Source organism: Styela clava, chromosome 3 (genome assembly GCF_964204865.1).
Source record: "Styela clava chromosome 3, kaStyClav1.hap1.2, whole genome shotgun sequence".
Taxonomy (NCBI): Eukaryota; Metazoa; Chordata; class Ascidiacea; order Stolidobranchia; family Styelidae; genus Styela; species Styela clava.
In genome coordinates, this window is record NC_135252.1 from 21,500,239 (window position 1) to 21,514,809 (window position 14,571).

General features: G+C 36.1%; 1 protein-coding gene across 1 annotated transcript; it reads left to right on the forward strand.

Annotated features, from left to right (window-relative positions):
- Nucleotides 1–6,611: 6,611 nt before the first annotated feature.
- On the forward strand, nucleotides 6,612–13,442 carry LOC120342449 (uncharacterized). Its single transcript, XM_039411278.2, has 2 exons — nucleotides 6,612–8,748; nucleotides 9,497–13,442. Exons 1-2 carry the CDS (start codon nucleotides 7,020–7,022, stop codon nucleotides 9,613–9,615), a joined length of 1,848 nt encoding a protein of 615 aa, XP_039267212.2. The 5' UTR covers nucleotides 6,612–7,019; the 3' UTR covers nucleotides 9,616–13,442.
- Nucleotides 13,443–14,571: the final 1,129 nt, after the last annotated feature.

The following is a 14,571-nucleotide window of genomic DNA, read 5'->3' on the forward strand; positions in this document are numbered from 1 at the left end:
AGCCAATATTTAGGAACGTACGGTAATAGACCAGGGGTGAGCAAAATATGGCCCGCGGGCTGGATCCGGCCCACCGGAGTGTTTCATCCGGCCCATATGTGCCTGCTGAAATTATGACTTTATTTTTTATTAATTTTAAATTTCCGTTGAAAATATTGATGATATAAATTGAAATTCCATTGAAAATATCGATAACGGATCATCGTCCAAAGTAAATACCGTAATTACAAGCGTACCTAAATATTATGTTCAAAATTATCCTTCCGATTTATTTAAGTCATTCAAAAACGCTAGCTCTTGATATATATATCAGCATTTGGGCCTGCAAATTTTTTCGTGCGTCCGTGAATGCGCCAACACATGTTCTTCCTTTTTTTCTGGTACAGCGACCATCAAAGTCGGCAATATCGTGATCGTCCGAAACGAGACGCTAAATACAAACTAAGGAATGAAACCCCAAATCCAATTTCCGACAGAAAATTATAAAGTGGATATATATTGGAAAACACCGTAAATTTTGTTTTAAAAGTGCCTCGAAAGATCTGAAACCTTATTTTAGACGTGGTAAGTCGCAAAAATTGTTGATGGTAAACTATAGAATAGTCCAGCGTTTCCCAAACATTTTGTTTTTGCGGCGTCAGAACGGAGATATCTTGAAAATATTCTAAAACGGCTTAAATTAAACAAATTACCAAGATCGCAAAAGATTCAAATGAATTCTTATTATAATCAGGCAGTATACCGAGTATTTTTACGTACGCGGATTGTAGTATTTTAGGATAGTAATACTTTCATTTTCATGTAACTCGGCGCGACGGTGATTTACGTTGAAAATAATTAAATTAATATGGCGAGACAATTTTAATGTTCGTATCGATCATGGACAGAATATTTTGCGCATCAGAAATATCATCATCGCCGAAAAAGTCAGCCATTTTAATCGCGATGACTGTTTCATCGGTAAATGTACTAAAAATAAAGTCTGCGGACTTTTTTTGACTACTTTTTGACGAAGTAGAACTGTTGATTCTTCCTTTTCTAAGATCATATTTGGTAGAAAAGCGGTCAAATCAAATCGAAGAATGATGATGATTTGAGATCGTACCCGATAAAAATGTCTTCACATATCAAAAAACCTTGTTGAAATTTTTTTTTTTTTAAATGATTTTTTATTTCTATTTCTTAAATGATTTGCAATCAATTTGTTTGTAACTTGATGTTTTATTGTGATTTTGGGGGGCGATGGTAACGTAAAACATACAGTAGGGAGGCGATGGCACAAAAAAGTTTGTGAAAAACTGGTATAGTCGCCTACATTAATTAAAGTACTTTAATAAAATATTCAGTCTGAACGCATGTAATTTGCTAATCTTTCAATCTTATTTACTATATCACTTGCGGCAAATACCGAAGGCTTTACATTACCGAACCGCGATTAGTGAAACGGGTATGCGATTGACTGATAGACTTGCGCAATGACTTGACCAACCTACTACTCGCCACTTCAAAAACCCAGGTTACAGTAATTCCATTCATAAACGACGGGAATGGCACATCTCCTTTGTGTATTGTTAGAGCTGTTGATCTCCTTCTCTATAAACCTTCTCTGCATAGCTGCCATAATTTGCCATCCTCTGACATAATGTCCTATTAATCGTTGTGTCTAGTTATTTGCAAATAATCGGTATCCGTTTGATCATATTGAGTTTTGATCCTCCGGCCCAGTAATCAAGTCTAATATCCGCATCAGGCCCGCTCAGGAAAGCAATTGTCCACCCCTGTAATAGACCTATTCCGTATGTTATGTTCAGTATTTGTACCTTATTTTCCATTGTTTATTGTATTTCACATTGGAGTAATTGGTTGCATTGGGGGTGGCTATCTTTATTGCAGTGTCCGCGAAGCTGACAGAAAGAACCTGAGTGGTGATGCCAATACTGGTACGCCACAATAGCTTATGTTAGAATAACGTTGAGTTATTGAGAGAGAACTCCATATCGGTACCCAAACTCACATAGCAAGTGCTAATATCAATTGCAATTGTGGTACAGACATTTCACATGCTTTCGGTGATGTGGCGCTTCGCCCAACTTTAAAAAAATAAAAATAAAGGGTACTCTCGATTGTCCCGAAGTATGTGTACCAGGTTAGGGTTAAACCATAATTTTTCCCGATTTCCTTATTTTAGTTCGATTACGAGTTCGGGGACTGTCTGTGTTCGCCAAGTGAATATCCCCCTGTCATAGGTTCCAGCCCCCTTACACTACTTGATGTAAGATGGGCGAACAAATTTAGATCCCTCCATATGATACACATACTTCTGGAGCGCCCAAGACAGAGCTCAAAATCGAGCTTTCGTTCAACACCAGATCGATTACAAATTGTCCAAAACTGCCACAATGCGACTATGGCAATGCACCGAATATCCAGTTCCATAGATACATAACCTAGTCCTAGGGTGACCATACGTCCATAACATACGATCTTTTGTAGGATTTGTCCTTCTTTTTCGTTGAAACTTTTATGTCTACTGAGGACACTCTAAAAGATCAAAATGTCTTCCATTTTCAAGAGATTAAATAAATAAATTCTTTTGCGACATAATCAACATTTTTGATGGGTTAAGAATATTTTAAGGTAAGTAGAAACTTGCAATTATTAGTACACATATGACAAGCATTGCATTGCGTTGAGATGCCATATAGGTTGATAAATACTCTAATAAACCCCGAAAACAAAATAGGTTAAAAATACCTTAGGTTGTTATGACAAACCTTGGGGTTTTAGGTTATTGCGTGCGCAACACCTCATTCTTAATCTATTAATAAATTGTAGCTCAGATTTACGAACACGTTGAATGGAGAAATAGGTGACACAACAATGACTATTTCCACGCTGCATATTGGTATCTAAGGTTACACTACAATGATCATTTTCTATGACCATGTACAAAATTAGCTTCTCTATTTTCAGTTCTTATTGCGATCCTAATTTCAACTATGAACGAGGTTAAAAGGAAGCTTGCACAATAACGTTCGGGGTTTGTCAGACCCACAAAAGTTAAAAATCACTGCTCTCGGTTAAATACATACTTGTTTATCACATAAAAATCATGTTGTTCTAGGTTCCATTACATTTGAACCCACGACGATTGCACCTGCATACTATTGCACCTATGGAAATTTTATTTGTTTTACGAATATTTGGACCCATACTAATCCTAACTCATGGGTTTTAGCACCCGCATATAGACTGAACCCGCAGATATACACATGGGTTCAAATATACGGTCACTGTTGTTCTACAATTATCTTCTACGTCATTTCATCTTGTATTGAGCAATTTGGGGAAGTTTCGATTTTAGCAGAAAATTATGGCGAAAAGAAAACCTGTCATACCCAGGAACTAAAGCATCCATGCTTCAGATTTAGAAAAGATCGAACTGATAGCGAATCGGAGTGCATTACCTGTGGCCACAGTTGCTCGTTGACAAGACAAGAATGCATTATTGCATTGTCGTCGCTTCGTCTATTGTCAATTCTATTTTTAATCCTCCGGAATTTAGTAGATATATAATGTACATATCTCAGGCACAAGTGGAATATGGCTCTACCAATCAATGTGTCCTTTTAGGGTTTGAAAATAGGGCCACTCTAACATAACCAGACTGAGAAGAGGCAATGGTCCGCTAAGTGCTAAAACTACCTTATTAATTTTCATTTTCTATAGTACAAATATAAAATTATTACCATCTTCAAAACGCGTTTAGGAACAAAATTTAGCATTTCTGTTCAACTGACAACGCAGCATTCGTTTCATTGTTCTATTTTATTATTATAATCGGAACAATTGCCAATAGGATAATTGTGACGCAATAATCTAAATTCGTATAGATCTATTTTAATCGGCCTGAACAGCGAGATGTTGAAACAAATTAATCAGTTAGTATCGTGTTTTCCCCAAAATGAAATAAGTCCAAGTCGATAGCGCGTTTTTTTTTTTTTTGACGTAGTCGATAGCTAGAAATCTCTCCTACGCGTTTTAATTAAAGGATTAATCTAAAACGAGTGAGAGAAGAAAAGGTTAAATTATCTGAGGTAACGTGAAGATTACGCCACAATTTCCTAATGTGTAATTTACATCCAAGATATTTGCATCAAAGATTACAAAATTGCTTTAGCTGTTCATGCAAATCTGTCGTATTAATATTTATTCTGTTTTGCCTAGGATACATACCAATCCAAAAACCACAAACCGTATCGGCAAAACCACGTTGGAATGTATTTTAAATTTTTGACTTTATTCCGTGTTACGCTCTGCCAGTAAACCCTATCGGTATTCAGCCGATGTAAGTGTGGTACGAACGAGTTTGAAATGGGCTGCGAGCGTTTCGATATAAGCTTTGTAAAATGTTTCTTTCGTATTGCATTTTATACAATGGCTGGAAAGACAAATTGTTGGAGAGCAAGAACTTGCTACAAAGCAAAAAATGTCCTTAAATAAGGCACTAACAATTTTTATATTGATTAAGTATATAGGTAAGTATTATAATTCCCAGATCCCAAATAAAACAACACGACGAAACGCGTAGAATTTAAATGACGCGGAGGATAATTTTTTATGCTCCACGAAGCGAGACGATTGTTTGCTTTCAGAACAAAAAGGAAGCTTTGTGCCTATGTCTACGATCGACGACGACATATAGAGCACCAGGTTATGATTCAATGAAACGAATTGTCTGCTCGCGGTATTCAGTTACAAACTTACAATGGCAATACGTTTTTCGGTACCAGTATATTTTTTTGATAGAGTGTCATCCGTATGAGTTATGGTTTCAGGTGCAGAAAATATCACCCACTTACTAATTAGAACTCGTATTTCAGGCTGGGCCAGGTTACAATTCGTTATTTTTCGCCATGTTAAAATACTGAAATATCTTAATTAACCGTATTATCTGATAGCAATACGGGGTTAAATATGAAGGACTTTTATGTATATTTATTTAGGTATTTATATCAGTTATTGTAAAGCAAATTTATTCTGTAAAATGGATGGATTTCGGGCCGAAGCTGCCCTTGAGCATAAATCAAAAATACTGGATTCTTATTCAAAAATGAAAGATGCTGGGTTGCTCTTAGATTTTAAAATTGTAATTAAAAATACATCATTTCCAGTTCATCGCAGTTTATTGGCTGCAGGATCGGATTATTTTCAAGCCATGTTTCTTCATGATAAAAAGGTTGTTGAGCAAGGTGTCGTGGAAATCAAAAAGGTTGGCGCTGAACCTATGAGCCGATGCATAGAGTTCTTATACACAGGAGATACAGACCTAAACAATGAAAATTGTCAGGATATTCTCCATGTATCAAGCATTCTGCAAATTGACGCTTTGAAAAAACTTTGTTTCCGTTTCCTGCAAACCAATTTGTCTCCAGAAAACTGTTTAGTTGTTGCTCATTTGGCAGAGATATACAATGACCATCATGCAAGACCTAGAGCAAAGGAACTAGTAGTCGATGAATTTGAGATGATTGTGAAGGCGGATTTGTTCCCCTCCATCAGTTCAACAGACCTTATCTATTACTTGGATAAAAGCAGAGTGGATTCAGTAGTATCTTGGTCGGCTCTCACAACTTGGATCAGAACCAACCGAGACCGAGACGATCTCATCAAAGTCTTGGATGAATCACTAAAGGTCATGAAATTACCTATTTCGTTCCTACTGTCGACTGTTCTGGATGACGATATTTTTGACAACCGTACGATGAGCAATTTAGTCTCAAAACATGTATTTATGGAAACAGAAAACTTGAAAGAAAATATCACAGCGAGCAATTGTATCAAATTGAAAACTTTGGCTAAAGAATTTCTTGACATTGACGGGAAGCCACTAGAGCTTATCAATCAATTCATTGTCGACAATATTGAGGAAGTTTCCAAGTTCGCTGGTTACGAAGCTTTCAGCGAAGACACGGTTGCAGAATTGGAAACAAAGATGAATAACTGCATTTCTGATAGAGTCAAGTATGAACTCCTTTTGGCTTGGACACGTTTTAAGGGCGAGCGACGCACACATTTTTCTCGTTTGTTTAAATTGATCAAGCTTAATGAGCTTCCGATCAAATTTATTCAACAAAAAATTGAAAATGAAAAGTTGGTTGAACAATCTCCGAGTTGCAGTGCATTGCTGGACTTATGCTTAAGTCCCAACGATGAAGATTCCGATAGTGATGATGATATCCGTTATCGTACATACGGTGTGGACAAATTAATCGATGATGATGAGTTCAAGTTCGTATCAGAAGAAGATTTGAAAATATATTTGAAATCGTATACGCCACTTTTGCAAAAGAAATGGGAAGCAATGAAACGTTGGATGGAAAATAAAGACAATGCAAACACATTGTTCAAAGACTTATTGACTACAATGGGACCTCCATTTGGGTTTCTTCTCAAAATAGTTGTAGAAGATCCGTTTTTTGAGAACGAGAATGCACTAAAGGAAATTGCTCTTAGTCTTATTTTCTCTTCAATTTCAGAAGTGGGAGAATTATGTGACAAAATTGATTTGGAAAATTGCTTCATCCTGAAAACTCTCAACCCATCAATATAATAAAGTCAATCACAATCTTTGGAATTCAGAGATTGAGAGGTTTCTGACGATCCACGCACCACTTGTTCTAAAAAGAAAAGAGATATTGGATTTCAGTAAGGATGAAATCGAAAATCTAATACGAGTGACAGAGTGCAGTGCAGACTTCAAGGCTGAAGCATTGCTAAAATGGGTGAAGCAAAAGTCAGAAAGATTGGATTTGCTACCAGGCCTTTTAAAACTTATCAATCTGCGACTTCTTACATCACCTACCGTTCGATTGTTGCAGTCGGATCCCACCATTAGTCAATCAGAAGACTCTCGTGAAATTTTGCATAAGTTGGGGTCCAAAGGTTTGATAACTAAGAACAATTCAATCCTGGACGAGACAATACAAGATTTATTTGTGGTAGATTTATCATCAGGCATGGGATATACCTGTGATCTCTCGAGTGCAGAGACTTTTGTATTGTCGCAAACTACGAAGATTTTCCCTATAAATATAATCAATATGGGTGAAAACGTATACGGAATAAATTTTAAGAGCGTTCTTAAACTAAATAGGGAAGGAAATTGGGAATGCTTGTCGCTTATCCCAGAAACCATCCGACGTTGTTTCTTGGAGGAATTCATTTGTGGTCCAAACAAAATAATTGCTTTCAAGGATTGCTTAGCTTTCTTTATGGGCTCTAAACTAACGATGTATAATCCTTTCAAGGACGGATGGTCAGATACATTACCCGGATGCGACTTGAAATCAAAATTTTGTGTCGCCGCATCAGATGAAAGCATTTTTGCATTTAATGGCCAGACGAGAAGAGCAAAACGATTTGACGCGACAGCAAGTAAATGGTCAGATATTGCTAAAATGCCAACGGAGCAGGTTTTGGCGTCTTGTGCTGTTTTACATAATATGGTTTTTGTTGTCGGAGGAGCTTTTGGAAGCTGGTTTGAACAATATGTCGGACCGAGAGATATAGTTCAGTGCTATAATCCAAAATCTGATTGCTGGACTAGAATCTCAAACATGTGTCAGCCACCAATATTTCTTAGCACTTGTGTGGTCAACAACAAATTATATGTCACGGGAGGAAAGAAGGACGGAGGTTTCTCAATTCAACTATATGACGAAGAGAATAATCAATGGGAAGTGGTTCGAGAACTTGAAACTACGAAACAATATTTTTCCGCATGTGCCATTCCAAGGGGATTTCTGTCCTTCGACTACCGTCAATGTTTCACTTTTGAAGAAAGCCTTGGTTTACTAGATCGCGTTAATGCTGAATTTGATAGAAAAACCAAAGAAAAATATTCTATTAAGCAGATTATTCCGCTATCTGGCGGAGAAATGAATCTACTGGGATGTCGACTTATTTTCCCTCCTTCAGCATTGGATGAAGAAACTGAAGTAATTTTAGCTGTAGACAGTTATCCTAAGAATTCGCCTGGTTTTATGGAGCTGGAAACATCGGATAGAATATTTAGTCTCGACTTTCCTATAACACCTGTGATGATTTGCAAACCTTCCATGAAATTCAACAAACCCGTAATTGTAGAAATGGACAGATGTTTCAGCACTCGAGAAAACAAAACCATTCCAGTTGATATTCAAATAAGAAAAGTAGACTCCGATTGGAAAAAGGTCTCTGAAGCAATTTTAGGCAATACCAACAAGATTAGATTTACAGTTTCACATTTCTGTGGCATGGCAGTGACTGTTTCCCCAGAGTTAGTCGACGATGGATCGTTTCATCTCATTAATGACGTGTACATCCAGAAAATAACCGCTCAAATCGCTTCAGTGTTTTGCAAAGATGAGACAACGCAAAGATCCATGAAAGAGATCCTACAAGAGGAAAACTTTGTCAAATTTATGGGACCCTCACATGAAATTCTCGAAGGTCTGGGTACTCGAGTCAATCTTCGATTTGAGTGCACAGAACCAGAGCAAACGAGAATATCGGAAGGATGTCCATCTTCGCAGTTCGATATAAACAGACAAATTTTCAAAACAAGCAAACATGTGGTTTGTTTCAAACCACTCCCTCGTCCCCGGGAATATACTGGAGTCATAGATTCCGATTACTATGTAAAAATAAACGAAGAAGCCGAAACGAGACTAATGCTGGCCGTAGAATGGCCGATTCAAACTAGAGGTAAGTTCACATTATACTGAAAATTTTTTTTGTTTGAAAATGACATGGCGTGTCGTATCCTATCCATAAATTTCGATGGAGAAAGAGCCGTTGCTGGCCACTCTTTAATTCAGTAAAAGCAACAAAATCGCAGCCATCCCATTATATATATTAAAGTAGAAATACTCGCTCCTTTAAGTATTTCATAATGCTGTATGATATTGACTGTTTCATTCAATGAAATTTTACTATATTTAGTTCGCAGTCTACGCGCTACCCTGTTTAAATTATCGCAGCTTTGCGCAAAAGTAAATATTTATTTTCATTCTCTCCCTGGTACTAAGCGTGTTATGCTGATAAAAGCTGTTAATGTTTTACTAAAACTATACAGCAGCCAAACTATATGATATATTCTAGCCGAATTCACTACACCCAGAGAAATATAAAGAATATTTGTGCGAGTGGCAACATTTTTTCCTAATTTGACGTCATATACGATTATTACGTCACCACAATATACTGGGCTTGCTGACAATATTCCTTCGTTCGTGGCTGTTTAAAATTATTCAAGCTAAAAAAACTAAATTGATCGAGTCATAAAGACCACAAACCTTCGGGATTGTCGCATAGTCCTATTAGTTCCAGTGTGTATACAAGAATTCCTAACCGCGAAATTTTACCCTTGTGGTGTCGCCCAATTTTAATCATATTTCAAAGCCGAATATAATAAAAAAAAAATTTTAAATCAATTAAATATTACTTTTTATAGGTACTGGACCAATCAACATATCGAATGTCGTCCACACTGGACCGAGAGCAAATGTGATGGCAACTGACAATGCGAGGGTAGAGACCCACAGTACGGGCGAGACCAATGTTGTCACATAAAATTGATTGGATTTATGGAACATAGAAAAACGACTCTTACTATACCATAAAAACTGCTTTATTAACTTTGATATCAGAAACGAACACTTTTCATGGGATATTTGATCATACTTTTTTCAACTCTAATGTCGGACATGCGCTTTGATTGCATTTAATTGGGTAATATTCCATCGAAACAGAAAATATGCATCAGGGTTAAAATGCTAGTAATGTATATATAAGTGTGCGACGGTCAAATTAAAATGCTTAAAGGCAAGTATACAATTTAAATTTTGATTTGCTTTTCAGGTACTCATCATATAGCGTTCACTTCTTCAGTAAACATAGTGTGGATAAGTAGTAAAATTTAGGTATTGTTTGCATTTTTCATCAACCCACAAAATGACAAGGAAAATGATCCAAACAATGAAGTGCAAAATTGCTGTTTGTCAAGTCAGTGAGGCAAACTCAGTGCTTTTTTCGTTTTCCTCCTCCGAGCGTCCGCTCATTGGTCTTCCTTATCTTTCTGCATCAACTACAGATCCAATTGGCGATGAATTGCAAATTGCAAAAATTGCCAAATAAATTCGAAATTCTCTGTTAAATGGCGCTGAGTTTGCCATACTGATTTACATGCTTTTTGCCAAACAGCAATTTTCCGTCTCATTTCTTGGATTAATCTCCGTGTCAATCTGTTGGTGGATAAAAAATACTAACTTTTACTACTTACCCATACTATATTTTCTAGAGAAATGAACGCTCTATGATAAGTAACTGAAAAGCAAATCAAAATTAAATGTGTATACATACTATTGAGTAATGCATATGCATATTTATTCTATTCTGGGAGCATTTATTCAAAAGTAAATTGACTTCCATTGGCGGTAAATTCTAAAAGCAAGCGCAGTCCCTATTGAATCCTCAATAGTGGTTTCGACCACTAATAGTGGTTGGCGACTGGTGGGAAGCAATACCCTCTGTTGTATAAAATATAAATTGTCGAGACAAGGGACACATATTTCCACAAAACAAAAAATTATAAAAAACTTGACCTTTGAAATGAAAGTTAGGAAACCTTGTTGTATTCGGAATAAATTTTCTGTAATTGATATTCGATTCACCAGACAGATTGGTTCATTTGGTCATGAGAAGGAAATTAAATTTCCATCCTCTATTGAGTTGTCAAAAGCAACGCAACTCGGCGATTCTGAATTTGTGTTATATTACTCTTCCCTTTCTATATTGGCCATTTATAATGATTAACTGCTATGCAAGCATATACTATTCGTTCATGGACATATTTAAAATGTTAAGTTTAACTTGGTGTGGAAATATTATTTTAAGCCAATCACATGGTCGCAATTGGGATAATATCACTCCAAACAAGGCACGAGACAAGCCCTCACATTGTCACGTTAAGAAAGCTGCGCTTATATTTATCAGCATAATTTTCAACAACGCTGGTTTTTTCTTGGCTAATGCACCAAAATGTATGTGTTTTACGGAAAAAAAATTGTTCGGATTGCTAATAAAAATACACCTCCCTACGCAATTGTTACTTATCGATCTTGATCGGTAAGTATGTTAATAGGTATTTTTCTGTTAGTTTGACTGTCTGTTAGATACACGCGATATCTCACGAAAGCGAGGTTTAATCTGCTCCAAATTTTGCATGTGCATTCATCATCACCAGAAGCCTATTGATTGATTGTGGATGAATTATGTCGTATAATTAGCGAGTTATTAATTAATTAGTGATGGAACACATGGTGTCGCTATGGAGTAAAAGCGGGTGAATCGAAACCGCAGTTTCTGTTTTGGGGGACCCCCTAACTTTCGATCGATAAGTCTTCGGTTTCCGACCGATTTTCTCGTTTTTATATTTGAGGTTTATCATAATATTAAACAAGGAAACGACCACTGACAAGTTAGGAGTCACTCTGTCTGAATAGCCATCCAAATATTGATAATGTTATTCTAAATGACTTATGTAGCCGGTTCGGTGGTTTTATGTACTCCTGGCCAGCTTGATGCATAAGTATTGTCCACCGAGATGCGGGGGAAATGAGTTATCTTATCATTTGCTTATTCCTATTGACACGTAGTTGCTGATCTTTAGGATGCTTGGATGTTGGGAGTGTTTTTTTTATCCCCATTAAAATAATTTTTTGTTGCATATTTTTACAATTTTATGTAACATTGATATTATATTGGTGATTTTAACTCAAAAATTCATATTATCTGCCTTCAAACTCAGTCTTTAAATATCATTGTCATCGCTGCAGAAGATACCTTAAATTGGTCATTTTATTATCCAGATTTTTTCTTCTCTTATATCTGAAATATTCCAACTGGCAACCCCGAAAGGGTCTTGGCGTTTTTACTCCTTATGGTTTTTATTATTAATTATAAATTTGCCTTAAGCGAGGTAAAAATTGAAGTGTTAATTGTGTTGTAATTTAAAAAAAAAGTTGAACAACTTTGTGTCGATTTGAAATATATGTATTCCCCCCCTCAAATTCCCTATAGACCTGGGGTGCCAAACTTGTGGGTTTTTAAGGGCTACATCCAGTGTTCCCTCTAAGGTGTGCGCGCGCACACAGCTTTCAGAGGCTGCGCACACGCATAGATTTACTGCGCACAGACGTATCTCGATGTAATGTAACAATGTGCTCGGTTGGCAGGTTGAGAAAGTTTGTTGTTGGCCCACTTAATACCCGGTTGGAACGCCAAAATTTCTTCATTGGTTTTTGCACAATTATTAGTCATTTCCAAAAAAGTGCGCACACACCAAAATTTCTGCGCAGACATACTACAAAAAATTAGAGGGAACATTGGCCACATCGCATTTTGGGAATTGTGCCAAGCGTTGCAAACAGTTTTTGATATATTTTTGATAATGTATACTGAAACATATTTTTAGATAGGTGTAGTTTGTGACATATATTATGACGTAATTGAAAAGCCGAATTTTTGTTATTTTCTTAACTTTTAAATGCAATTTGCTTATTCATTTTTTGAAATTTACTATTATTGTAATTTACTGTATTTATTACAAAAATCATAATTTTTTTATATACAATAATCCAAAACATTTTTGAACAAACTTTTGACATGAAAAGAATAATTTATACACTAAAAATGACTTGGTCTAAATATATATACCTAAAATTCCAAATTCGGTCAAAATGAGAACAAAAAAAATTACTTAAAAATAGTTTCTGTAAATTGGCGTTTTCTGCGTTAATAATCAATTTCACATTGAAACAATTTGACCCGTGTTATAGACCACGGTTCGTCTTTTTTTCTCCAATGGTTATGTTTATCTAATTTCCCTAAGGAAATCTCCGGGTCTGAGACTTACAACCAAGTACATTGAAAATTTTATATGTTGAAATTATGTTCAAGCTTTCTTTGTGTTTTTATTAATAATTTCGCTTATACAAAGCTTTCTAGATTAGATTAACACTCATCTGAATCATTTCTGAATTTGATGATGCAGAGTACAAAATTTCCTTTGTTTAGCTTCCTATACTTTTTGCGTGTAACATTGCAAAACAGGCTCTGTTCGGGCAGTCAATTTGTGCAAGGTTCTACAAACTTTTGATGGTAAAATGAATCTATCCGGATTCGGATTAACTCTAATTTATTGCATTATGGGTCAGGCGTTGAGAATTGAGCCCAAAATTTTTTATTCTCCGAATCCAAATCGAACTATATTTGTATTCATTTTATTGAAATCATAGCTGTACGTCTCGCACTATATTAAGAAATTATTTGCTGTTTTCCCGCTTTCAAATTGCTAATAATTGTTTCTTGATAGAGATCAATAAACAGTATAAGTTGATGACAAATTTCCCTATCTTTGGTTTGTTTATGTGCGGAGGAAATATTGAGTCGAATGATAAAGCAAGGTATAGTGAAATATCTGGGTGGCAGTCAATATAGGATTTACATATTTATCCCAGAGAGAGGGAACCGATAAGGTATAACCCATATGACAAATCATGGCCTCTCGTCCGGTTACCACTCCATGTCGGATATGGAATTAGTTAGCGAGTTAATCGTTTTCGAAGCAATCGAAAAAAATCTTCTTACTCATAATTACCCTCCAGATCCGACAAAATAGCATCGAATAAGGGTCAACATAACAGTTTATCAACGTTAATATATATATAAACACGGGCACTATGGTCCATGACACTGTTCACTAGTGGGCGTTCTATTACAAAATATGGTGCTCCCGAAGTATGTGAACCAAGATGGCGGGCACCGGAACGTAGTATGTGTACCAGGTATATTACATACTACGTTTCGGTGTCAACCATCTATGTTGACATACTTCGGGAGGACCCAAAATATTCTTGCCATGGAGCCCATCAACTTGATCAAAAAAAAAACGTAGATGTAACAAGGCATGAGACATGAATCGTTCACTTTACGGTACAGAGAAAACCTATAAAGTTGAATATGTGGGCATATGAATGTGAAAGTAGTGCAATAAAGTTACTTTAACTTTTAAAATAATTTTGTGGCAGCTAGATTCGTTCGGGCGAGTTTATTAGCTGATCGCTGACTTAAGTAAAACTGTTGTTTCTACTCAAACATTTCGAATTTTTGCAAAAGTTTTTCGCGGACTGGCGTTTGCATTTTGAAATTTTGATTTCAATTCAATACATTTAATCACTTTTCATAGAAATGCATCAGCAAAAACGCATTTTATCCCTGAGATAAAAGAACTGCTATTTAATTCACACTTAAATTTTCTAAACGTGCCAAAAAATCGACAAATAGCAGTCAAAGGGTAAATCCAGTTGAGGATTACAACTGTGTTTAAAATCTATCTAGGCGAAAAAGCGGCTACTGAAGTTACAACTGCTACCAAACAGCTATCAAAAAAGTTATTCGCAAACATGAGATATGAATCGATGCTCGGGGAAACATCCAGTGACGTCCAACATTGCGAAGATAAACTAA

Excerpts from the sequence above, each read along its gene's own strand:
- LOC120342449 (XM_039411278.2), top strand. The coding sequence starts at position 7,020 with ATGGGATATACCTGTGATCTCTCGAGTGCAGAGACTTTTGTATTGTCG. Across the intron at positions 8,749-9,496 it reads ATGGCCGATTCAAACTAGAG|GTACTGGACCAATCAACATA; the intron begins GTAAGTTCACAT and ends TACTTTTTATAG.